General features: G+C 43.9%; 1 protein-coding gene across 3 annotated transcripts in view; it reads left to right on the top strand.

The window, feature by feature from the left end:
- AGPS (alkylglycerone phosphate synthase) overlaps nucleotides 1-27,298 on the top strand; it is a 66,234-nt gene that overhangs the window by 2,062 nt on the left and 36,874 nt on the right. For 2 of the 3 annotated variants that reach the window (XM_080971067.1, XM_080971068.1), the window contains exon 2: nucleotides 25,033-25,122. In XM_080971067.1, the coding sequence (XP_080827193.1) occupies nucleotides 25,033-25,122 (90 nt within the window). Of the gene's footprint in view, nucleotides 1-12,480; nucleotides 12,747-25,032; nucleotides 25,123-27,298 lie in introns of those variants that run through there. The other variant, XM_080971066.1, reaches the window with a different exon arrangement.

The following is a 27,298-nucleotide window of genomic DNA, read 5'->3' as shown; positions in this document are numbered from 1 at the left end:
CAACAATGTAATGAAAAATGGAATTATTATACTTAAGATTTTTGTTTGTTTGTTTGTTTGTTTATATGGAAAATCAATAAAAAAATTGGAGAGAAAAAAGGAGAATGAGAAACTTGCTTGCTCTGCTCTTCAGCTTTTAGTATCATCCTCCACAGTCACTCAAAATACACTCAAAGCCCTTGTTAGATCATAGAATTGTAGAGTTGGAAGGGACCACAAGGGTCATCTAGTCCAACCCCCATGCAATGCAGGAATCTTTTTGCCCAACATAGGGCTCAAACCTGTGACCCTGAAATTAATAGCCTCATGCTCTACCAACTGAGCTATCCTACAGATGTTGCGTTACATTGCACAGTGGCACGCCTAAGTTACAGTGATCTGCTTGCACATAATAGTCGTATCACGGGTAGATCATCTTTCTGTGGGGATTTCAAAATGATTTGCTCCTAAGCACAAATAATTGTTTTTAAAAACAAGTTCTGAAAATTAAGTCAGAACTATTTGAAAAGTGGTTTGTCCAGGCATCTATCCACCTGTTCGCTATAGGTTGAGACACCTCTTGAGACATCATTGCCAAACTTGGCCCTAGGGTTCAGAAGATGGGGGTGGCCATTTTCTGCAATGTTGGGGATTATGCTCATCCATAAATGTAAATCCATAAATCCATAAATGTAAAAGGGCAGAGTGGACAGATCCAAACCCAACACGCTAAAAAATATGGTCACAAAAACATAACTAATAAACCTGGCAGAATAAGGGCGAAAAGAATGGGTAGATTAAAATGGTTTTGGCCGGCATTTAGAAACAGACAGGGATGGTGACAGCTGTGTCTCCCGGGTCAGAGCGTTCCACAAACAGGGAGCCACCACTGAGAAGGCCCATTCTTGTGTCACCAGCTGCAGCACCTCCCTCAGAGGAGGCATACAAAGTAGGGCCTCAGATGACAAATGCAAGGTCTGAGTTGGTTCATGTGGGGATAGGTGGTCTTTGAGGTAATCCGGTTCTGAGCTGCATAAGGCTTTATAGATCATAAAGACTTTTTCGAAGGTAGGGCTATAACTCAGTGGTAGACCACACACTTTGCCTGTAGGATGTGTAAGGTTCAACTCCTGGCATCTCCTCTCCCCTCCCCCCTTTCAAAAACTGGTAAGGTAACAGGTGATGTGCAATATGGTTGTTGCTACCAATCAGAGGACACAGTACTGAGATACAGTGGTACCTCGGGTTAAGTACTTAATTCGTTCCGGAGGTCCGTTCTTAACCTGAAACTGTTCTTAATCTGAAGCACCACTTTAGCTAATGGGGCCTCCTGCTGCCACCGCGCCGCCAGAGCATGATTTCTGTTCTTATCCTGAAGCAAAGTTCTTAACCTGAAGCACTATTTCTGGGTTAGCGGAGTCTGTAACCTGAAGCGTATGTAACCTGAAGCGTATGTAACCCAAGGTACCACTGTATATGGACAAATGTTTTGACTTGGTATAAGGTGACATCACTGGATAGTGTAATTATCGTCTTCTACCAATAGGTGACAGTTATTCGTTTTGTAAGCCAAATAGACTATGTGGTTGGTGTACACCAGGGGTCCTCAAACTTTTAAAACAGGGCCAGTTCACTGTCCCTCAGACACTGTTGGGGACCGGCGCAGCGCGGCAGGGTTCTGCAATGGCCAGGCGGGCTGGATTTAGGACCTTGACGGACCATAGTGAGAGGACCCCTGCTCTACTGCCACAGCACTGCGGGGTGCCATACCCTCCAAGAATCACTGATCCAAGTCATGATACACAGTTGTCACTAAGTGACAGCAGAAGGAGCGCCAAAGATCTCTGAAAACCAGCTGAAGGAGAGCCAAAGACAAGGGAGCCGGTGAAAAAGCCTTGCTTGCTTCTCTCCTTTGCTGCCTTCCATCTGTTTCTGACTTAATCCAGCCACCCCACTGCGCTCTGCCTACTGCAAGCAGTCCCTGTCGCCATTGTTGCATGCTGAAGGCGGCCTAGCATCACACAGACCTCAAGCACAGCCTCTGGACAATTTTGAATGTGTCTTTCTGAGAATCACAATCCTGTAGTTTGGCCAATTCCATTTGGTGAATCGAATCAGCAATTTCTCCCTCGGTCTCCTTTCTCCCTGCCCCGATGTGTCCTGGCCTTGGGCCTCCACCTCCCCCAGGCTCCGTGGTAAACAAGAGCCCCCTTGTTTCCGCACCCCAGGTTTCCTGACCCCTTCGCTTCTCTGGGGGGGCCTTTCTCTCCATGGCACCGCGGGACAGTTTCTTCTCCAGTGAGGATGCCGCCATCTTCACCTCCTCCCCCAGAGCCACTGGCGCTGTCGCCACCATGCAGCCAGAATACACAAACACCGCAGTGCGCACACACCGAAAGGACCAATCAGGCCACCATATTCTCCTCCTCCTCCTCTTCCCACCACAAAGGCTCAGCTCCAGTTTTGCCCGCTGTGCCTGTTTTGCCTGCTTTTCCTCGCTTTATGCATGCGCAAGGGCACTAAAGCGCTGCCCGAGCTCAGTAACAACACGGCCGCGCCATCAGTAATATTTTGGACGTTCTCCTTGCCAGTACTTGTGCATTTCGGGTGGGCCGCGTTTAGGAGGCTGGCGGGCCGGATCCAGCCCGCGGCCCATAGTTTGAGGACCCCTGGTGTACACTGTACAAATATCTCAACCCCCCCCCTGCCAAACCAAACCCTTTCATTTTGAAATAATCACCCTTATGTTTAAAATGAGATTGAAAACCAAAAATGGACTGGAGTTTTTCAAAGTGTACCCAAGAACAAATGAAATCCTAATAATAATGTATAGGGTCATTACTAGATAGGCATATGAATATTTAAATAGCGATGTAGAGGAGAGGAAGGAGTGTTTGATAAATATTTCCGTTCTCATTTGGAAAGAGGGAGAGTAATGCATTCATAATGCCATATAATGATGATTAACTACTTTATGATCCAGGCGTAATTAGGGAGGGTACTTATTGGCGCCCGCTAAGAAACATTTTCAGTCGGTATATCTCGCACTGAAGAGTTCTCAAAAGAACTTCCCTAGGAAGGATCTGGTCTACTGACATTAATCATGCAGTATGGAAGAAATTAGCTAGCAGGATGGACCCAAGTAATTATGCTCCAATTAGCACTGTATTGATCCAAGGGCAATTAGTTGAATGACTCAGGCTGCAATCCTAAACACTCTTACAAGGGAGTAAACTTGTCCTCCTATAGGTGAAAAAAGTCAAAATTACAGATATACAACTAAAATGCAGTGGATGGACTGGGAAGCTGGGTTCATTCTATCAGTTCCACTGAAAGGCTAGTTCCATCCAGCCTCCTCGATGGGATAACTCTGTTGGTAGAGCATGAGACTCTTGATCTCAGGCTTGTGGGTCTGAGCCCCACATTGGGAGAGGATTAATTGTCATCTGGTAGCTACAATTCAGGCTGCCTCCTGGGAAGGAGTCATTATAACAACACCAGCTCCATCAGGTACCTTCTCCTTCAGCTGATTCCATTTGAGATGGTCATTGTAAGAACTGTTCTTTCAGAAGAACAGAAGCATAACCATCTGAACCCATCCCACTTACCATTCCCCTCTCCCCCTCTTTCCCTCTTTTCTTCCTAACAAAAAATAAATAAAAATAAATGCTTGATGAATTAAAAAAACCCTCTGTTCTATCCTGTTCCCCCTTTGTTTAAACCAATTCATGAACCAAGAACTTATACACTGAACACTAATACTGTAATAAACCATATGTTGTAGATATTACTCCACATTTATTATGCTTTTTTGTGATAGACAAATGACATGAGAAAACTTGGTATACTTATTTGTATAAAATTATTCTTGTGTATAAAACCCAATAAAAAGTTATTTTTTTAAAAAAACTGTTCTTTAAGGATTGACATCTGAGTTTGCTTATCCCCCCTTCCCTTCCCCCCCTCACCGCTTTTGTGCCTTTTTTTTTTAGTTTGTAAAGGACATCTAATTGTATGTAAGCTGCTCTTTGAGACTTTTGGCTGAAGAGCGGGGTAGAAATGCTTTTTTAAAATATTTGATTGAGTTGAACTACACGTACCTCTCTGCCATACGCAGTGGGGTAATGGACAATGAAAGACCCGGAACTATTTTTGTAGCGGTTCTATTTCATGCCCAGTCGGCATGAAAGGGGGGCTTTTTTAGCCACTGCATTCTCCAAAGCTAGACTTTTAGGAACTCTGAAAACGCAAGGTGCTTCAATAGAGGAGTGTGCAAGTTGTTGTGTACTGTGGAACTTTGTGGAGAACACAGTGCAAGTCACTCGGAATGGAAGCAATGGAGCGCTCCAAATCATTGGCCCATGGATGCACACGGAAAATACCATAACAGATCTAGCTGAAAGGCAACGTGTGGAGATTTGCAGTGATTGTTGCAATGGATCCCTAATTAGAAGTATTGTGCAATTGTAAGACAGTTGTATAATCTAAGGATGTATAATTATATGTTTGTTGTATAATCTAAATTGTATAATCTAAGAAGGGGCATGGCTGAGAGGTATGTGGTCATGACTTTCATGAGAGGGCCCCTCACTTCTGAATTTGCCACTACACTAATGATGTGTGGGTGTGTTAATGTAGATGGACACAAACCTATTGCAGGAGGCCCAGATTTAAGAAAAGGTTACAGTCTGGCACACTCCGTGCGTAGGATGGGCCTTAATTTCCTTGTGAAAGCAACTTCATACATTATAGCACCTGAAGGGACCAACTGCTGAAGGGACTTTTGTTGAGGTGAACAAGTGTAATAACTTACCTGAACCAGCTTGGGGCAACAGACAGAAAGGCAAGCTATTCTTCCCTTACTGATTCCTTATTGAGTAGCTGCCTGTAGATTGTCCTCTCTCAGGCTTTACTTCCTTCCTGCTTCTTCTCCAAGGCCCCCTCCAGACAGCACTTTTATTGTGAGTGCATATAATAACAAAGAGCTTGACTTCAATGTTCATTTCTAAGGGCTTCGTTCTGGACTGTCTGTTCCTCTTTCTCCTTGCAAGTGTTATAAAAAATTGGGGTTTCGCTTTTGCTGCCCAACTCCCCATGGGACTAAGTCCACGATCGGTCAGAGAAGAATGGATGGAGGCAGGATGCAGTGGGAAGCAAGGCAGGTATTTATTTTTTCTGTTGCAGCAGAGTCCCATCCCCTCCTTCCAAGGAGAGAGAGACCCTGAACAAAAGTGTGCAGGAACCTTTTAAAGACTTTTGACATTGCTCAACCCCCTTAGCCAAAGACCACCTCAAATTCATCATACACACATCATAGGAGGCAGTCTACAGCAGAAATCGTGCCTGCCAGGATACCTGATAATGGTTGCCGATTGCATAACCTGGGCAGTCTGGCCATTCTTTCGTGATGGTTAATACTTTAGTTCCTGAATCCAGGTCACAGGCTCACCCTAAAGGTAAAGGGACCCCTGTCCATTAGGTCCAGTCGTGACCGACTCTGGGGTTGCGGCGCTCATCTCGCTTTATTGGCCGAGGGAGCCGGCATACAGCTTCCGGGTGATGTGGCCAGCATGACTAAGCCGCTTCTGGCGAACCAGAGCAGCGCACGGAAATGCCGTTTACCTTCCCACCAGAGCCGTACCTATTTATCTACTTGCACTTTGACGTGCTTTTGAACTGCTAGGTTGGCAGGAGCAGGAACCGAGTCGCGGGGATTCAAACCTTCTGATCAGCAAGTCCTAGGCTCTGTGGTTTAACCCATAGCACCCTACTAATACACAAATACGCCCTTAAGACAGGATTTGTAGGCGAAAAGATAATGGGAAGGTTTTCCCCATTTGTCTTCCTTACCGCAGAGGAATATTTGAGGTCATTGGGAGAGTCAAAATGGCTTAAGGATTGCTCTCCTGTACTAATTTCAGACACATGGTTTACAGTATATTTAGATATGTCAGCATTTATTAATATTTATTCTATATTTGAGACCTTAGAATTCTTAAAACACAAGATGTTCTTCTATTCTCCAGCATTATTGACTGCACTCCTGCCATTCCATTGTTTCCGTCACTGCTGACTGCCTTCACTGTTTTGTTTTTAAAAAACCAGAGGAAGTTTGTTGCATTGGGATTCCATGGGAGCTGTAATAAATGTAGGGGTTGCTCGTGCGCAAGTTGGTGCCACTCCTGGCTAGGTTGCCTTGTTAAACCTTTTCTATCTGGACAGCCCTGCACTTCATGGCTGTTCAGTCGCTAGCAGAATCCGTCAGTGGGCGTTTCTTAAACCTTTTCCAGCATAAAAGTTGTTTGACTCCAAGTCTCCTCCTACTCTCCCTGCGCGGAAGCCTTCTGCGCAGGGAGGGCGTGGGTAGCGGAGGACCCGTGCTCTCCTCGCTGATCTCCGGCGAGGAGTCCTGGAGCCCCCTCGCCGATTCCCCCATCTGCCCCCCTTTATCCCTGGTGTTATGCTGATTTCTTTCCCCAGCTGGTGAGCTGCCTCTCCCCCTGTTGGGCCCTTCTCCAGCATCACTTGAGAGCCTAGCCTCCGCCTCTGGCTCCGATGTCAGTTCCCTGACAGGAGCCTACGCTCCCTATACAATTCTGCTTCAGTGTAAATGGGTTGTCTTTTTGAGGAAGGAAAAACAGATACAAATAAACCAAGTGGCGGTTCCAGAGGCATCCTGGCTTTTAGAGATGGACAGAAAGAAAGAGAGAGATTGTGTGAGAGGGCAAGGGTTGCAGTCAGGAATGGGGCCACCGACTCTCCTCTTAACTGCTGCTTTTATGACCAAAACAGTTTGAGGAAGACTCTGCTGTGTTTTCCTGAGCAGCAACAGCCAGGCTAGAAACCTGAGAAGGAGCTTATCTCAGAAAGGCTGAGGATGGATGACCAAAGGAGAACAAGCTAACGCTATATTGTGATTTATGGCAGCAGTATTTCTCACATGGCCTTTGAAGGCCAAAGGCAGCCCCTTTGAATTGTATATGAGGAGTGACTATCTTGAAATCATTAAAATTAATACTGGGAACTGTTATTGGAAACATTTAATGGTACAATGGCAATTTAAAATCTTTTTTTGTGATGAAATTAGGTGTTCCTTCAGGTTGCTGTAGATTGGAATCAATGCTCCAGTTTCATTAATACCAGTGAAACTAGGTTGATTACCCAGAGCTATTTGCTTGAGACATGATTCTTCAGCACACATGCTCTCTTCTTGAATTAGATGTGACTTGAGTGACTAGGTCAGCTTGTGGCTTATGATAGGTGGGTGGAAGATCCCGTTTTTGAACCAGGATTTGATCCCTTTGGTTCCTCCCTACACATTGTGTCTCACTCGCTGGATCATCACCTTGTCGTGGTGAGTGGGCTTGCACGTTCCTATGACCCTTGTGAGCAAAGCCATAAGGAATCTCGTACTCCCAACAGGGTCACCCAAGGCAATAAGGTCAAAGGGAAGGAGCTAGACAAAGAATGATCCAAGAAGTCCTCAGTGGCAGAACAGGCAGATGATAACAAGCGGTATGTTACAATGGCTGTGAAGGCGGATGAAGGCTGCAACAGATAAGAATCTGCCGGTCGTCGTGACTTCTCATGCCATCAAAACAGAGCCCTACTGTGAAGACTCTGTGTTGGTCAGCGTGCACTGATCTACACACATAAAACAAATTCACGCACAGGCATCTTCCAAAAACCCATCCCAAACCCAAACCCCAAAAGTCCCATGGCGATCAACAAATGACAATGGGGGCAGGATCGTGAAATCTGGAAGCCCCTAGTCATGAACCGGCACATGGGCAGCGGATACAGATTCAGTCGTTCTGACTCAAGGAACGAGGCAGTTGAGCAGCTTGGCAGCTGTATCCATGACTGAGCAGCCCTTTTTAGGATCCACTCTGCTAACTCTGAAAAGGGGAGGGGCTAGAAAAGGTGCCCTAAACATAGTCTGTCTCCCTTTTTCCCTGACTGGATTACCACGCCCAGTGGGGTCACCACCCAGTGGTCGTAAAAGACAACTGAACTTGTGGAACACGGAATATATGGACTTTGTCAGATAGCGAGTGTCCTGAATGCAGAATTGCCATCATTGCAAGAGAGCTGTGACGTTTTAACATCGATATTGCCGTGCTTCAAGAGACTCAAAGAGCAGGTGAGGGACAACAGATAGAAGAAAAAGGAGGCTACACATTCTTTTGGAAGGTCAAAGTACACAGGGGGTTGGACTCGATGGCCCTTGTGGTCTCTTCCAACTCTATGATTCTATGATTCTAAGTGAAAGGCTTGAGAGAATGAATAGCCCTTGAGTCCTTTTTAGAAAAAGTTAATAAACTAACAGTGCAATCCAACTACACGTACTCAGAAATATATCCTACTGATAAATACTGATGAGTGAAGGATTGCAGCCTACATAACCAGCCAACCATTATGAGACCAAGTAGTTATTCAAGGTAGTATGTGCCCGTCTGGATGAAAATACAAGCTTTATCTTCATCCCAAGAATTTCTTGCAATTCTCATTCAAATGAACTCTCCGCCTAATTTCACCATAAGGATTATATTTACATCAAGTCATTGCATCACCATGTAAATACAGTTTGTGGGTATTGTTTATTGTACTTTGATGTCCATTCTGACAATCCTTCTGTGGGTTTAAGAATGTTTTCATTCAGGGAGAGGGCAATGGTTTTAATTAAGGATTACTACATGAAAATTTCATAACACTTTGTTTAGCAAGGTAGTTAGAAGTGGAAATGAAATCTTTTAATAATAATTGTGTGTGTGTGCACGCGCTTTAATTTCTCAAGAGAGCTAGGCACACAGGTCGAACCAGAGCAAACAACGAGTGTGATACAGGCACAGCAATCCAAACTAAATCAATCCAGTATGCTTAGTGGCTGCCAACAATATTGTTGTTTAGTCATTTAGTCGTTTAGTCGTGTCCGACTCTTCGTGACCCCATGGACCAGAGCACGCCAGGCACTCCTGTCTTCCACTGCCTCCCGCAGTTTGGTCAGACTCATGTTTGTAGCTTCGAGAACACTGTCCAACCATCTCGTCCTCTGTCATCCCCTTCTCCTTGTGCCCTCCATCTTTCCCAACATCAGGGTCTTTTCCAGGGATTCTTCTCTTCTCATGAGGTAGCCAAAGTATTGGAGCCTCAGCTTCACGATCTGTCCTTCCAGTGAGCACTCAGGGCTGATTTCATTCAGAATGGATAGGTTTGATCTTCTTGCAGTCCATGGGACTCTCAAGAGTCTCCTCCAGCACCAGAATTCTAAAGCATCAATTCTTTGGCGATCAGCCTTCTTTATGGTCCAGCTCTCACTTCCATACATCACTACTGGGGAAACCATGGCTTACAATACGCTGCATCCAAACCCGGCTCAGTGTTGACTGATACTAACAACAGCCAGCAGAAAGTGCCTGAGCTCAGCGGAGGACCAAATATTTGCAGCATCTCTAATGCCACTGGACACATTGCCCACCAACTGCTTCACCCCAAACCCCACATCTCACGAGTTGTGCCAACAGCAACAACTGATCTAGTCTTGCTGCCAACACTACTGCTACTTGAGGGGGCACTCTCAGCATCAGGTGGTGGTCTGCCGCCCTCCACCAAGGGTACTGCCTTCTCCACTCTCTCTAAATAAATAAATACATCCCAAATTGATAACAAATCCAATCCAATCACAATACAAACAGATAAGACCAAATTACATTTCAAATTAAAGAACCTTTCAGAGGGGCTTCCCACGTTCTGGATGTCTGGAGAAATTGTCTCACACATTCCCCCCCCGCTTTCTTCGCTGTTGTTATGCCCGTTTCCAAATTCCGATCTTAACCTCTCAAAATATCTTCAGTCGCCGGTGCATATCTCCTCTCATATTAAAGAAATCATTATGTCCATTCGCCTGCCGGAACACAGTTTAAGACATGTTGTTGTCCATCAATAAGAATTCTCAGCGCTGTCTCCCTCCCAAATCTGGGCTGTTGTACAAGTCTGCTTCATTTACAGGTTAAAGACGCCGTAGGCTCTCAAGTTGTTTAACAAGCTGTTATTCCAACGTTTTTTTGTAGCCCATTTCCTGGGCTGACCTTGTGGATGGGGTCCACACCAGTTTTACCCGTGAGCATGTTTGGGGCTATTCTTTATAGTCATTAAGTCTGCTGCTGGGTTCCTGTTTGGGAGTGGAACCTAAGGAAACAGTATCAGTGGGAGCATCACTTCCTCACTGGTACGACAGTTGTTCCCCATAGTGCCCTACTTTGGAGGGCATAACCTGATTTGGATGCACTGCTCAAAAGAATTCGAAGAAACAAGTGCAAATACATCCCCATCTTCTTAAAAAAAGCAGTGGTTTTAAAGCACTGTACTGTCTTCACTTGTCAGTACAGAGCGGAGCATCAGAGTTAGCAATGCAGACATTAATGGAGATGAGTTTATCTTGAATTTACTGCTGGAATAAACGATCACTGCTTGAAAGTGAGCTGACACTGCAGTTATCCAGAGATTATCTTCTTTAATCTAAAGATACTGCAATTGCAACACAGAATGCTGGCAGCCAAAAGCTTTTGGAAGTCAAGTATAATGACTATATTACATCCATATTGTTCCAGTTGCATAGGCAACTACCTATTACTTTCCCAGCTCAATTTAAAGTGTTGCTTTTGACTGTTCCTCCCTTGCTTTGGATGCCAGGTTATTTAAAAGACCATGTGCACCCTTATGAGCCGGGCCCTGAAATGGGCTTTGGAGCATCTACTCTGTGGCCTGCCCTCAGGATTTTTCATCTTGGCCAGAGCAACGGGCCTTTTCAGTAGTGCTTGCACATCTTTGGAACCATGTCCTTTGTGCTTACCTTTAAACTGACCTTAAAATGCTTTTTGATTAACCTAGGATTTTATAGATGTTAGCTGCCACCATTTTTATGAAGTCAGTTTCAAATGATTTCAATGATGATTTTGATTACGTACTGTCACATGCTATTTTTTACTCTAAACTTCTGAAAACCACCTTATTTTGTCTTATTGAAAATGATGTTTGAGAGGAAATAAAATTAATTTGAGAGGAAATGTGAACCCCACTGCAAAAGCATTTTAAAAATACAAATAAAAATTCCCCAAACCATAAAGGTAAAGGTACCCCTGACCGTTAGGTCCAGTCGCGGACGACTCTGGTTGCGGCGCTCATCTCGCTTTATTGGCCAAGGGAGCTGGCGTACAGCTTCCAGGTCATGTGGCCAGCATGACTAAGCCGCTTCTGGCGAACCAGAGCAGAGCATGGAAATGCTGTTTACCTTCCCGCCGGAGCGGGACTGGTCGGCAAGCCCTAGGCTCTGTGGTTTAACCCACAGCACCACCATAGAGAGCACCTGACAAACTAAGACCCATGTCCACGAAAAACCAACGTCTTACTTAACAGGGTTGGCTCAGATATTTTGGTGCCTGAGGCAAACTACAAAATTGCAGCCTCCGCCCACCCTCCCTGCCAGTGAAGAAGGGCTGGGTGAAACAGGAGCAAAGGGGGAATAATATCTGGTTGGTCTGCCTAAAATCATTTTGTGATAAATTTAGCTATTTCTTCTCTGCTTTTGCATATCAAACAAAACAGACGTAATCTGAGATTTGGGGCTATAAGGAATATGAATCTTTTTTAAATTCAATTGACATAAGTGTTTATTGTTATAAGGAAGGGGTTGGATAGTTTATACAAAAGAGTTTATTCTAGAAACTTAAAACATTTTTGTGTGCAGCAACTGTTCACTGCAAACGGCTGTGTCCCTGAGGGGCAGCCTCTGGCTGTGGAAACAAAAGACAGTTAAATCAAGAGAAGTTGCTTCACAAATCGTTTTTGTTGATTGTCGACTGCAGCAATAAAACTGCTATCACAACTTGCCAAAGCACAGCAGATGTGGTTTCAAACTGGATGTCGGGATTCCTGTGGGGTTGGACTAGATGACCCTGGGCTCCCCCAGCTCTACAACTCTATGATTCTATGTGGATCCTGCCGCCTGAGGTGGCCAACTCACTTTGCCTCATGGGTGAGCTGGCCCTGCGCCTTAATAAATTGTGCTGGCCATAAACATTCCTGGATTGCTCTTTGGTTAGAGCGGGTGCTGATTTAACACCAAGGTGGCAGGTTCAATCCCTGTATGTGCCAGCTGCATATTCCTGCATTGCAGGGGGTTGGACTAGATGACCCACAGGATCCCTTCCAACTTGACAGTTCTATAATTCCACCAAGGCTGCCCAATCAGGGCGATACCTCTCGTACAGGTGAGGTTTTGCAGGAGGGTTTGACATGCCTGGGTCGCTGATGGGCCAGGCCCAGGGCCAAGATTCCAACGTTAAGCAGGGGGAGGAGCCAGAAGGGGAGATGGGCGGAGCCACCGCTTGCGGGTTCCTATCGTTTTCCCGCTCTCCTAAACAGGCTTAACGGATAATGCAGTGGATAATTTGGGCGGGGGGAGGGGTAGGGGGCGGGGTCGCGCACGCGCGCCGCGCGGCGTGACAGCCTATAACTGCCGCGGGCCGCCGTGTTCGACCTTTCACCCTGACGCTGACGGCTCAACGCGGAAGCGCGATGGCGGCGGCAGAAGGGCCGGCAGGCGGCAAGAGCGGCGCTTCCCCGTCGGCTGCGCACCGGAGGCTGCGGATCCTCTCGGGCCACCTGAGGAGCGGGCCGCCGGAGGCGCACCTGTCCGCTGCCCAGTGCCGAGGGCGGGCGGCGCCGGCGCCGGCTCGCCCTCAGCCGAGCACCTTCCCCAAGAGGCGGTAAGCGGGTGGGGCGAGGGCGGTTCCTCCCCAGTGGGACGCCAGCTGGACGGGGGCTTCCCGAGACTGGGGGCGAGGCCCCGCCGAAGCCGGTGCTTTTCCTTGCAAGAAGAAGGGGACGGAGAGGCAGGAAAAAGCCGTTGCCGCTTTCCGCTATTCCTCCCTTTGGCCTCATTTAATTCGAAAAGAGAGTTTGGGGGCACACTCAAGTCTCATTTCTCCATAGCATCTGAATTAGGAGATCATATGTAGGCCCCGGGCCAGTGCCTGGGTTATTAGAAATCTAGCCGACAGGGTCTGATTGGTTGGGTCCAGAGCATGGTTAATGCTTCATTACTTGCGGGGGGAATGGTCTCTGATGTCTTGAAAAAGGTAGGTGTGTGGCTTCTCCTAAAGAAACCGACTTTGAACACCTTAGACTGGAACAACTGTTGACCAGTAACAAATACACCCTTTTGGAGGATGATGGGGCAGCTGCAAGCATGTTTTGATAGCGGATTATTTAGATCTGTTCTAATCTGGGTTCAGGTCTGGCCATGGGCCTGAGTTGCCCTTGGTCTTCCTAATGGATGATATTTGCAGTGGGTGGGAGAGGGTGTGTGTGAGCTTGATCCTGCTTCTTGATCTCTGGCTTTTGAGACCATCGACCATGGTATCTTCCCTGACTGGCTCAAGAATGGGAATTTGGAGCACTGTGTTACAATGATTGTGGTGCTGCTTCTGGGACTAAGGAGAGTGGGACTGGGAAAGTACTTTCCAGGCTTCTGGAGGTTACTTTATGAAGTGCTGCAAGGCACTATCTTAATTCCATTGTTGTTCAACACCTATATGAAGCTGCCAGGAATAATCATTAGGAGTTTGGAAACAGGGTACCAGCAGCATGCTGATGACAGACAGTTCTATTTCTCCATAACATATGACTTGGGAGAGAGCATTGCAATCTGCATGAAAGCAGTGGCAAGATGGATAAGGAAATATAAGCTGCATTTGAATCCGGGCAGGATAAGAGGCACTGTGGGCGAGTGGTTCCTGTGCCTCAGAAGTTGCTATGAGCTTCAGGTGCCATGTCCAAATAAAGAACTTGTACATCTGTCCCCACTAAGGTATGAGCTCTATACAGTAGTACCTCGGGTTAAGAACTTACCGTATTTTTTGCCCTATAGGACGCACCGGCCCATAGGATGCACCTAGTTTTTTGGGGGGGGAAATCAAGGAAAAAAATTTTATTTCCCCCCCCAGGTTTGCGCAGCCACCCCCAAGCTAGAAGAGGGAGACGGAGCGCTCCGTCTCCCTCTTCTGCCTACAGGGACAGCCTCTCTAGCCTCCGTGGGGCAGCGACTTGCCCCGCTGTCCTCCGAGTTTGTGGGGCTGGCGGGGGGGGGAGAAGCAAGCTTGCTTCTCCCCCCCCCCGCCAGCCTCCAGACCAGGTCGAGGAATAGCGGGGTGGAGGCGCTGCGCCTCCCCGCTGTCCCCCGAGCTTTTGGGCTGCAGGCTGCTGCCCGCAAGCCTTGCGAGCCCGCGGGACCTCCCGCCGGGCTTGCAAGACTTGCGGATAGCTTCCTGAAGCCTGGAGAGCGAGAGGGGTCGGTGCGCACCGACCCCTCTCGCTCTTCAGGCTTCAGCGAAAGCCTGCATTCGCCCCATAGGACGCACACACATTTCCCCTTCATTTTTGGAGGGGAAAAAGTGCGTCCCATAGGGCAAAAAATACGGTAATTCGTTCTGGAGGTCCGTTCTTAACCTGAAACTGTTCGTAACCTGAGGTACCACTTTAGCTAATGGGGCCTCCCGCTGCTACCGCCGCACAATTTCTGTTCTCATCCTGAAGCAAAATTCTTAACCTGAGGTACTATTTATGGGTTAGCGGAGTCTGTAACCTGAAGCGTCTGTAACCCGAGGTACCACTGTATAAGGATACAGCTTGTGCATTATACTGCAGGGAAGACACACCCACCCACCTTCCTGTGTTGGACAAGAAACACAAAAGTTGAGAGCGCAAGTCAGTTGATGGTAATGTCCAAAGTAGCACAGATTCAGTTTCCCCCATTTCTGTTACATGAAAGTCTTGAAGACCAAGTTAGTTAAATAGGAGTTATGGGGGGTGCGGTGGGGTAGGGTGTTTGCAGTTTATATATCTATGAACCTGTAGAGAATAAACCTATTTATGATAGCATTTATTTAACTTAACAGTGCATTTGGTATTTCATATTTCCATTATTGAAGATTATACTAATATGCCACTACAGTAGTGACATCTTGATTAGTAGCTGCTGCTTGGTTAGACCCAGAGTTCCTTGTTTGAATGCTTGAAATTTAGTATTCCTAATTAATACTTGACAGACCACCATAGAACATGAACAGGATGGGGTAGAATAGCCAGGTAGTCAAATCTCCTGTCTGTTTAAATTTTGGTGAACAAGCAGGGCAATGTGACTGAAATACTTACAAGGTTGGGTGGTAACTCTTTCTCCTACAGAATTTTCTTAATTAAAATTGCATACAGTATGCATAAGATTTCCCCGCCAGGAAATAGTGCATTTTTGTGGAGAGTTCATTGGAAAAGCAGTGCAAGGAGAGTGGTTTAACCTCCTTCCCACAGTGCCATGGCCCAGATCTGGATTGGATTCTCCTTCAGCTGCTGTTTGCTGAAATTCAAAGCAGTGGAACGTCCACTTATGAATCTCAAGCATCTTGTCTTGTTTGGCTTTAAGAAACTTGTTGACTTTATCTAGATTTACTCTCAGTGCATAGTGCCAACAGCTCCCTCTCCCCCGATACCTTTTCTTAAGAAATCAACCTTTTATTTAGGTAAGGATATTCATACTGTGAGGCAAATGGTTACAAAACAAAATGTGAATTACTTTGCTTGTTAAGGGAGTTTCCTGGTGGGCAGTAGGAGTTCATGGAATGTGTCAAGAGAAGAGTAGGGTAGCTGCACTGTGAAAGGACTTGGGATTAAGTGAACAGAAAAATCATACCTTAAATGACAGCAAAGCCCGGTATACAATGATGTGCATTATCATTAAGTATTATGTGTCCTGCTAAGATATTATCACATGATCTCTTTAACCCCCGCTTTGCCCCTGGCAGGAGCAGACTTGCTGTCTAAAGTACTACTGACTGTATCTTCAGTCATGAGAAGCCAGTTGCCCGAGAGAGATCAGCCCATAGGCAAGGAGATCATTAGCAGTTTTTGACTCCTACTTGTTCCTATGATTAAGTAAGCTTTTGCGTGACAGCATTGATGGGCTCAGGTTGTTCCCGAGGCCGCAGGTAGTGCAGAATGTGGTGGCCCTATGCAGCTCAAGCCCAGTTTACTTGCCCTGACTTAACCTTTATATACCCAGTAGGTTACTGCATCTTGCAGGAGCGTTTCTCCTTCAAGTTCTGAAGATCTCAAAAGCTTGCTCTACAGTAACAGAGAGCTATGCCTCTTCTGTGGAGTGGCACTCCAGTTGAAATGTGACATGTACCTTCCTTATGCCCTTTTTTTGGAAACAACGACATTCTTGTTCCGATAAGTAATTCCAGCTAGATGAATAGGTTTCTGCATAGGTTTCCATTCTGTATTTCTTGTAAATTCATCTTTCGTTAGTTTTGTGCTGTTCTGTTACTGTTTTTAATGTATTTGGGACATCACCTTGGGCATATGTGAAAGTGAGAAATAAGAACAACAACGTTCTTAAACACACACACTTCTCTTTTTTCTGCAGCTGGAGGTTGCCTGGTGGAGAAGGAGAAACCATTGGCATTACAAAGGGGTGGAGGGAAATTCCCAGCTGGTGGATCAGTTCCAGAACCAAGCCAACCTCTGTGGGCCATTAGACTATACCTCCGCAGTTGACAAGCCTATATTGGTTCCTTTTACCATCAAAGAGGAAGCAGAGGCATATCTCTTAGTGCTGTGGTTCATAGCACTAAGATCAATATGTCTGTTCTTAGTTCAGGAAGACCAGATCTCCATGCCTTATGTCTTATGATGACAGGCAACAGGTGTGTGTGATTTGCTTTTCTTCTGCTTACTTCCAACAGGGACATAAAGCAGGAAATTTCAGCAGCACCAGGCATGGCATGCAAGAGGACTGGTGTCTTCTATTACTGTGTTTCTACATTCCCATTCCTCTGTCAGGGGTCCTGCTTGCTGTAACTACTGAGACCAAGAAAGTACACTGAGACTCCATAGCTGCTGGCAAGAAATGTGTTTTTGGTCCCCCATTACACGTTAGGCAAATGAGTTGTCATGCTAAGTCATACTCAAACCCATTGGAAGAAATGGTCCTAAGATAGTCATGACAGTTTTAAGTCCACTGATTTCAGTGCATCTACTCAGATTATCACATTGTTGGCAAGATCCATTCATTGACTCCCTTAATTTATACTACAAGTGAAACTTCAGACTGAGTGTTTGGCATTTTTGAAAGTCCCTTACTTTCAAAGTCTCCCTTAAAGACTTTTTTAAAAAATGGCTGTAGATTCTGTTGCAGATCTTTAAAGAAGAAAAATGTTCTGCTGCATATATTTTGTTTGGGTGATATTAGAGGTCCACTAAGTTTGGGTGGGCTTGGTACTCGGTTATTGTTTCTAGTAGCCAAATTTTTGATGCTGTATGGAAGCAAAGTACATATTGTCTTAGCCATGTAGTTTCACATTTCAAGCAACACATTCATTAGAGGATTAAAAATAGAAAACAATAAGATGAAATTTTTTCAGAGTTGGAGAATCTCTTAGCTGTTTGAAAAACTTTCTTCAGTATGTATCAAGAGCACATTTCTTACTTCAATCATTATCAGCTACTTAATGGCATCTCCTCTTAAGCCAACTGTCAGATCATATTTCAAATGAACATTTTAACCAACAAGAGAAAGTCTCAGTAGTGATTTATAGGAGTTTCAAAAATAATTGAAGAAAGGAGGATTTGCTGGTCTTTGCCCTAGGGACTGAACTCCAGGGTTATTGTGGGGTTTGGGCAAGGTTATGTTTTTTCCATTCCCCCGTCACTCATCCACGTTCCTCAAAGATTTCTTGGGCGCACGGCAGGGAGTAATCCATCCAGAACATTTGGAAGTTAATTCCTGTTATCTTTGTCCCTCGGATATAATAAGATGCAGTAGCCATCACTAATCACCACTTAATTATCTCTGCCAAGGGTCTTGACAGAGATGACTAACCAGCCACGAGGTCTCACCGGAAGTCCTGAAACCCACTAGATTTCTGGGGTTGTAAGTTGTTTACAGTTTAAGTTTTTGATACTGTCTTAATTGTTGTAACCTGCCCTGGGACATTGGGGAAAAGTGTGAGATGGCAGCAAAATTATTATTATTATAAGCTGCAACCCAAGATAAAAGGGCACACCTAGCTACTTTAAAAGAATTGAGATTCACGGATGCTGTGATTACTAAGAACCAGCATGGTTTCTCAAAAACAAGTCATGCAAGATGAATCTCTTTCCTTCTCTCTCTGGATAAAGCTACAAGCCTGGTAGATCATGGGAATGCTATGGATGTTGTGCACCTTGCTTTCAGTAAGACAAAGTTCCCCATCATATTCTTGTAGAGAAGCTGGTAAAATGTGGTTTGGATGAGGTAACTCTTAGGTGGATTTATAGCTGGTTGACTGACCAATCCCAAAGAGTGCTCAATAACTGTTCCTTATCCTGGAAAAAAGTGACAAGCGGAGTGCCACAAGATTCTGTCCTGGGCCTGTTGTTGTTCAGCATCTTTATAAAGAACTTGGATAAAGGAATTGAGGGGATGCTCATCACATTTGCAGATGACACCAAACTGGAGCTGCAGACAGAATCGGGATTCAATATGACCATAACAGATTGGAGAACTGGGCCCAAATTAACAAAATGAAATTCAATAGGGACAAATGTAAGGCTCTTCACTTAGACAGGAAGAACCAGCTGCACAAATATAAGATGGGGGACACCTGGCTTACTAGCAGTACATGTGAAAAGGATCTAGGGGTCTTGGTAGACACAAGCTTAACATGAGTCAAAAGTATGATGCAGCAGCAAAACAAAAAAAGCTAATGCTAAACTGCATCAGCAGAAGTCTAATGTTCAGATCAAGGGAAGTAATAGTAACACTCTATTCTGCCTGGCGGGCTCTGGTCCATTGGGTCACAAAGAGTCAGACACAACTAAACAACAAATTCTGCCTTGGTCAGACTACACCTGGAGTACTGTGTCTAGTTCTGGACACCACAATTTAAGGACATTGACAAGCTGGAATGTGTGCAAAGGAGAGTGACGAAGATGATCAAGACTCTGCAAACCAAGACTTATGAACAGTATAAACTCTGATATATCAGTTAGGTGGCAAATGGCTCCTTAAACCATTTGGAAGTCGCCAAAACGGAATGTCTAGTTGCCATTTTGGGGCCAGGAGGCTTGAAAGTTGTATTTTTCAACACGACTTCTTGATTCTTGAAATTTGCTCTGTGCAGATAAAATATCACAAATAGAATACTACAGGATGTGTTGTTAGCATGTGAAAACAGGCAAGTTCCAAGGATACCCAGGCATGCACCTCCACATGGTGGAGGCATCAGGTGCCATTCTGGCACCCAGGCATCTTCACTTGGTCGCAAGTGGCTGATAGCCAGGTGCAACATGCCTCTGGCGAATTTCAAATGCTGCTTATGAGGAATGGTTGAGGGAATTGGGGATGTTTAGCCTGGAAGAGAGGAAATTAAACAGCCATCTTCAAGTATCTAAAGGGCTGTCACATGGAAGATGGAGCAAGATTGTTTTCTCCTGCTCCGGAGGGTAAGACCTGAACCAATGGCTGCAAGTTGTAAGGGAGGAGCTTCCAACTAAACATCAGGAATGACTTTCTGATAGTAAGGGCTGTTTAACAGTGGAATGGACTCCCTTGGGAGGTTGTGAATCCCCTTCCTTGGAGGTTTTTAAGCAGAGGTTGGATGGCCATCTGTCATGGTTGCTTTAGTTCAGATTCCTCCATTGTAGGGCTTGGCCTAGATGACCCTTGAGGACCCTTGCAGCTCTGCAACTCTGATTATTCTTCTTCTTCTACTACTACTACTACTAATTATTATATTTCAGCCTTTGGCCTGAGCCCTCCAGCACTGTTTTTTGCTAAAACTTTGAGAGATAGTGCCTTTTGCATACATCTCTTAAGTAATCCGTGAGAGGTGTGAGCTTTCTTTTTCCAGGTAATCTCTGTTATATTAGGTCTAATTTGAGACGAATGAACTGTCATCTCCTTATCAACACGATGAAGCCTTTCTGTGGTGCAGTGGTTAAGAGCGGTAGACTCGTAATCTGGTGAACTGGGTTCGCTTCCCCGCTCCTCCACATGCAGCTGCTGGGTGACCTTGGGCCAGTCACACTTCTCTGAAATCTGTCAGCCCCACTCACCTCACAGAGTGTGTGTTGTGGGGGAGGAAGGGAAAGGAGACTGTTAGCTGCTTTGAGACTCCTTCGGGTAGTGATAAAGCGGGATATCAAATCCAAACTCCTCCTCTTCTTTCTCTTTTCTGATCTTCCATATTTGTTAGAGTTGTAAATGTTTGTTCACGGCAATATATCATGGAGAGTTATAGAAGAATAGCCAATGCTCTTCAAGAGAGTTGTGGATATTGTTTCTGGTTGTATATCCAAAAAGAGTTCAGTGACATATTTCTGTGTTTCATTTTCAAATTGTGATCGCTCAAAATGTAGGCCATTTCCTCCTCCTCATTCAGTGTCAGTCCTGTATTGCTGCAATTCACAGAAGTGCCTCAGTATTTTTTGACATTAACTATTCTTCCATTAATTTTATCACCAGACAAAGGAATTTCCATAACTTCTTATTCAGCATCCTTATCAAACAAATTTTTCACAATCAAGCAACAGACAGGCTTAATCAGTTTTTCAGCTGCTGTATGTGCTTTGTCTGTTGAGCAATCAATTCAGCCAGTTGGTAAGATATAATTTGCATCTTACCTGAGACTTTACTCATTTTTCGAAATATGATCGTTGGCATTTCCACTGTTCCAACTGCCTTTCAAAATACTGAAACACTGCATTTTCGTATGTTTGGGGGCCATATTGGAATTGGAAAGCTTCTCACCGCAGATCAGACACATAGATTGAGGGACATTTTCATCTTCAATCCATGTGAATCTGAGACTTGAATAGCTATCCACATATTGTTGACTAACTTTCTTTTTTGGAGGTCTGCTTAGACCTGCTACTGGCGTTGAATTAAACTAGTCTTCTCCAGTACTCTGTTTGAATGGTGATTCTGGATCACAACTAGGATTGCTTTCAGTATCACTTGATGCTCATGCTCTCATTTCAAAAAGATATCTATCCATATTCTGCAAATAAAGAAAGTGATTTTGATACTATACAGTACACTGGAGTGTTCAAATTTTTTTTTTTTATTCTTTAATCTTCCTCCCGCACACGCCATCCTCTCCTGCTACTCCAGTGGGGCTCACCACACCTTTTGAGAACCACTGTGTTAAGTTGTTTGTTAAGCTATGGTGTAACATCTGTATTTATGATAGTTATCAGATTCAAGTAATTAATGATGTGGGTGGTAGACACACCATGAAATTGTGTGTCTTTTTAAATAAAGGTGGCATCAGATTTGGAATTGTTTTTATAAGTAGATGTGCTTAGATATTTTAATTGTGTGTTAATTTATCAGTGACATGTTTCCCAACCTGGGCTCATTTGGAAGGATGAAGGGATATAAATACGATAAATAAGATAGTAATGAAAATGACTTGGATTAGCAAGGAGGAAGGAAGTTCATTCAGTCTGCTGGTGTGGGTGTTTGGAATGGATGTCATTTAAATTAATTTGTTTTTATGTGCTTTTAAATGTGTTTTTGAGAATTGAGGTGTTAATTATTTTAAGCTACCACCACTGTGGTGTATGCATTGCATGGGTAGGTTAGAAATTCTCAGATTAATTAATGGGAGTCAGTATTTCTCTGTCCAGAAGGCAATCCGTGATGGTTTGTTTTCGATTTAGCTGGGACTATACTTCACATACTCAATTTGAGGGGTGGAAACTTCTAAAAGCTCTCCTTATTTTATTCTTGTATTTATATATTAAGCTCAAACAATTCCATAGTATACACATCTGTCTGCCAGCGGGATGCACTTTGCTTGAACAATGGGACTTCCCCTTCATCTCCTTCCCCTTGCAGTTCCCTTGTGTGCCTGCCCAGTCAGCTGCAGAGAGTAGAGGGAAGTTCTACATGAAACTCGATTTTACCTATGATTTAGATTTTAAAGATTGGGGGGGGGGATATGAAGGTACTGAAAACTATTAATCTGCTCAAATAATTATCTAAAAATATATGTATCTAAAATTACAGTTGTGGTAGTTAACTAGTATTGTTCTTGAAACATGAGTTTGACCAAACTGCGGGAGGCAGTGGAAGACAGGAGTGCCTGGTGTGCTCTGGTCCACAGGGTCACGAAGAGTCGGACACGACTAAATGACTAGACAACAATCTGTTCCAATTTCCATATTTGTTTTGTATTATTTCCATTGGCTAGATTACTAATTCAACCATGCATTTTTTTTTCAAACGGACAGCTTCCCACTAACATCACCAGAGTTGAAGCCAATTGTCAATGTGTACCTTAAACCTTAGGGGACACCAGTCACACATTTTAATTTAGGAATGTGAGATTCAATGGCACGATTAATAGAGTGGGGAAATCTCTGAAAAGGATATGGTAAGAAGATGTCTTTAGATAGGATGGCTTCTTGCAGCAGTATTCGTTCATTTATTTTCTTTTAGTATTCCTTTCAGTATTACCTTTATAGACTACCTTTCTTCCAAGGAGCTCAAGGTGGCCAATACATATTTCTTCCCCTCTCCACTTTTATCCTCACAACCACCATGTGAGGAAGCTTAGGCTGAGAGACTGTTCATTCAGTGAGTGTCCTAGCTGAGTGACCTTCGAATGCTTTGTCTGCCTGGTTCCAGTCCCACATTCTAACTGCTTCATCAGACTGGCTAGAGAGTATGAGATGTATTTGTGGTGACCCAAATTTCACTGCAAATTTTGACAAATGGGGGGGGGGCATTCTTGATGTCAGAATGAACGGCCCCCATCATGCAAGGATGGTGCCTGACATTTCCACTATCTGGGGATCAGTGGATCTGGACTGTTTTCATACACACCAATACCCCATCCTGTAGAATTCTATCAGTTATATTTTATCTGCGCAATCAGAATGAATTTCTGGAATCAAATTGCTTTTTCTGTTTAGCCTCAGCAGAAGTCATCATTAAGGAAAAGAGGTTTGAATAGGCCAATATATATGTGGACTGTCCCTGAATCAAGTGACTTTTCTTCTTTAAGTTCTCAAAGCTCTTAACGTAGCTCACAGTTGTCATCTGAACTAGCTAGATTTTTAACTGAGAATCAATCCCAGTCAGCCCATCATTTGAAAAATAAGATTTTAAAGCCATTGTGCCCCAAAATGGCAACTAGAAATTTTGTTTTGGCGATTGCAACTTTGGTTTAAGGAGCCATTTGGCATCTAGTTTATATATGAGTTTCTAACACTATTCCCTGACTTAATCTGTATGAAGTGGTAGGGTCCAGAAAAGAAATCCAAATGACAATTGGCATGTAAGAAGCACACATTTAATGTGGCTGAAAGACACTTTCTAACCTTTTGCGGATGAATGAAGTTGAACACTAGTTACATGGCTTTTTTGTAATATCTGCTTGCTTTGATATGAAGATCTTACAAAAGGATTGCCTGCCTCATTCAAATACATGGAAATATTGCCACCTTGTGGGTGGTGCTTTGTGTGCCATAGCTCCCTCTTTATAACATTTCCTGATAACATCCGTTGTTGGATTGTGAACAAATAATCTTCCCAGACTTTTGATCCTTCTCCCCTGAATGTCTCCTCTCTCAAATGGGGGGGGGGGATGCATATGTTGTAAGTTTTGTTGCTTTGTAAAGAAATATGAGTAGTGCTCTTTTAAATTTGGCAGCGCAAATCATAAAGCTGTATGTTTTGGATGGAGGAGTGTTTTAGAATTACTTAACATCCTGTTTTAACATGCTGTTCTCACAGTTTGAATTTTTCTAAGCGTGGTTCTGTGGAAACATTTTGGGGGTGATTTTCTTAACACTGTAGAGGAATACATCGAAGGAGCAAGCTGTCACTGTCACACCAGATGTGTAGTGCACTTGAGTTTTTGTTTTATTCTTATCAAAGTTAAACCACCAGACACAGTTGCAATTCTAGTTTATTTTAGCTAGGTTAGGATTGCCTTTATTGAACATTTGCTCTAGCAAATTCTCACAACGGGTCTTTCTGCACACCTAAAGGGTGGGAAACTCAGGCTCTGGGGGCAAATGTGGCCCTCGGGGCCTTGGTCTGGCCCTTGAGACTTTTCTAGCCATATTTTTCATCAGCCTTGCTTCACACCCGCCTAGAGTGATTTTTCCCTGGCTGGAATGAGTCTGTGCACTTCAATAATGCATCTTGGTTTCCTGGATGGCGGGTGAGAGAGGGTTGTGTGAATTTGTGCAGAAGCTAGTCTACTGTACATAGGTAAAGTTTATATTCATTGCTCCACCCGCGTGTGCCTGCAATTTTGCCTGCCCAGAAGGAAATGTAATCTTCAAACTGAAAGGTTCCTCATCCCTGGCATATACCCAGCACTCTGTTGCAAAGTTAGCCTCGCTTCAGGATGCAGATGTTGCATCTACAAATTTCATTCTAGCTTCACCTGTCCCCTTCTTAAGACTCTTCTAATTTGTGGGAGCAAGTTGCTGACAAACAAAAATCTTCCCTTCATTTACAACAATAGCATGTGGTGCTTCACAGTTTCAGCTGTCACATGTCAACATACCTACACACCTATGTCGTAACTCTGGGTATTTCATTAAGTAAATCAGGTTCTGGATAATGTCCTCCTTCAGAATGTCATTAACATAAGCACATAAAGAACATTAAGCATCCTATTCTCAAGAGTGGCATCCAGACCTGTGGGAAACCTTCAAGCGCAAGAGCGCTGTCTCTCCCCATCAGCTTCCAGCAACTGGTGTTCAGAAGCATTGCTGTCATTTTTGGTATACAGAAGCATTAATGTAACAAAAATGAGTGTTTATAAGCAGCTAAGGGGCTACATACAGCTTTGTACATCAGTTATATAATCATGCAAGCCGATGTAATGTTTCGTCAGAATGGACAGTATCTTAGAATTATAACGTTGACAAAAATGAGCAAACAACATAGTGAACTAACAAGTCATATTCTTTTTATCCTCCTTTCCCTTTTAGGCAAGAAGTTTTTAAGTGGAACGGATGGGGTTACAATGACTCAAAATTCATCATCAATAAGAAGGGACAAGCAGAATTCACAGGGAAAAGGTAACATCCTTGTAGATACATAATATTTCTAAGAGATGGGGGGCAGGAGGAATTTAAAAGCACGAAATGGATATTAAATAATAGGTGAAGTAATATCATTGGCTTTTGGGTGGGTTGCCCCTGTCAGGTATGTGGTCTGTTGGTTACCTTTATGTGAATAGTTCATCGGTGGCAGACTAAAGCCAAAGCTGTTACCCTGATTGTTACGTGGATTTGTAGAAAGGGCGGGGGGATTGGAGTGCGTGTCTGGCCACTTCTACTAGACTGTAGTTTTTTGAGGCTTGGCTTTGTCACCCAGACTCAGATACTCGGGACGTTGTCTGACCCCTGTCCCAGCATAACTCCAATCCCATAGGTGATCTATTCCCTTATGCACGTCTGTTGCTTCATCCTACATGAGCCAAGATGCAAGTTGCTGCTGCACTTCCAGCTCCCATCAACCCCGGCCACCATGGCCAAAAGTCATGGATGATGAGAGCTGTGCTTCAGTCATGTCTGTAGAGCCACAGGTTAGTTAACTACAAGCACCAGAGGATTTGTCGGAATCCTACCCTTATTATGTATACAGATGAGTTAATTATTCTTTATGTGAACGTAAGAGGGACCCTACTGAATCAAACCAAGAGCTCATCTCATCCAACATCCCATTTCGTATAACAGCTGTATAGATGCTTCCAAAAACCCTGTAACCCTACTTGGCAAGGATGATCACTGAACATGGAGATGCTTTTTTGGCATCAGTTCTCATACCTTTTTTATAAGAGGAGACTTCTCCATGAATTTGTCTAATCATCCTCTATAAAACTACTTAAACCACTGGCTGTTGCCACATCGTAGGATGGTGACTTTCATCAGCTTTTTCGGTTTGCTAATCCTGAATTCATTTGTCTAATACTTTGCTAAAACCATTTAAGCCACTGGCTGTTGCCAGATCATGCGATGGTGACTTTCATGAGCACGTAAAAGGTGTACTGCATATTTTGTGAATCCTGTTATCGCCCAATTAATTTCATTGGGTAAACCAAAGGTCTAGTATTATTAGAGATGGCCAAACTTATTTCTATTTACTTGCTTCACAGTTTGCATAACTTTTATCTTTAAAAACTACATCCATGTCTTTTTTTCTGAAATAAAAAGCCACAAATGCTGCAGCTCTTTCGTATAGGAAAGATGCTCTAACCCCTGTTCGCCTTGTCTTCTCTTCCCCAGCTGAAGTCTCCTAGTCATCTTTTCTTCAAAAGAACCTCATGCCGTATTCAAAATTTAGCCACACCGCTTTTATTAAAGTACTGCAGTGCTTGGATTCTTCTTTTCTGGAAATACAGTATTTGTAATTCCTCCTGTAGTAAACTTGATGTCAGTTAATATGATGACTTCTAGTTTTTGAAGGAATAACTTCTCTTCAGCTACTGTTTAATTTTTCAGTCTAATTTAGGTGCCTTTCCCTCAGATTAATCCCTGAAAACTTGAAGGAAATAGGCTTCAACTTCTGATCCTTGTATTTGTCCTGTATTTGGCAGCTCTGCACTAATTCTCTTTAGATGCTGTCTTTGGGGCATCCTGAACTGTACACAATATTCTAAAAGTGAGCATGCCATGAATGAATGCAATTGTGGCTTTTTATTTCAGTCCCATTCAGCCATTTTGTTGTTTATTTACCCAGACCAGAGAAATATGTGAGAACTCCTTAATATGCTTCAGACTTTGCTCTGTTAACTACCTTCTCAGGCAACAAGTAGTTTATGTCGCAAATCACCAGATAATTTATGAATAAGTTAAATAGCACTGTTCCTAATACCAAACTTTGTGTTACTATCAAAAACAGCAACCCTACTCTCTGCTCAAGATTTTAATTAACTGCTATCTGTAATAGGGTTCTTGTCACCTACTACTATGTTTTCTTCATCTTTGATGGGCTTTCAGAAAGCATTTGGACAATTCAGAAGTATATAACTGTACAAAATTGGGTGTTTATTTGACTCGGGATTATGAAAGGTTGTTGAGCGATACTTTCCTTTGCAGAAGCTGTTCTGGCACTTCACCCACAAGGCTGATTCTTCTTTCTGCTTAAGAATGGCTCATATTAAAACTCTTTGCAACTTAGCTGGATAGGCGAGACTGACACATCTATAATTTCCTGGATCCTCAGTCCCAGCCTTCCAGAAATTACATACTC

Source organism: Podarcis pityusensis (assembly GCF_964106645.2).
Source record: "Podarcis pityusensis genome assembly, chromosome: 1".
NCBI classification, from domain to species: Eukaryota; Metazoa; Chordata; class Lepidosauria; order Squamata; family Lacertidae; genus Podarcis; species Podarcis pityusensis.
Note: the sequence above shows the minus strand (reverse complement) of the source record. Positions and strands in the feature narration are given on the sequence as shown.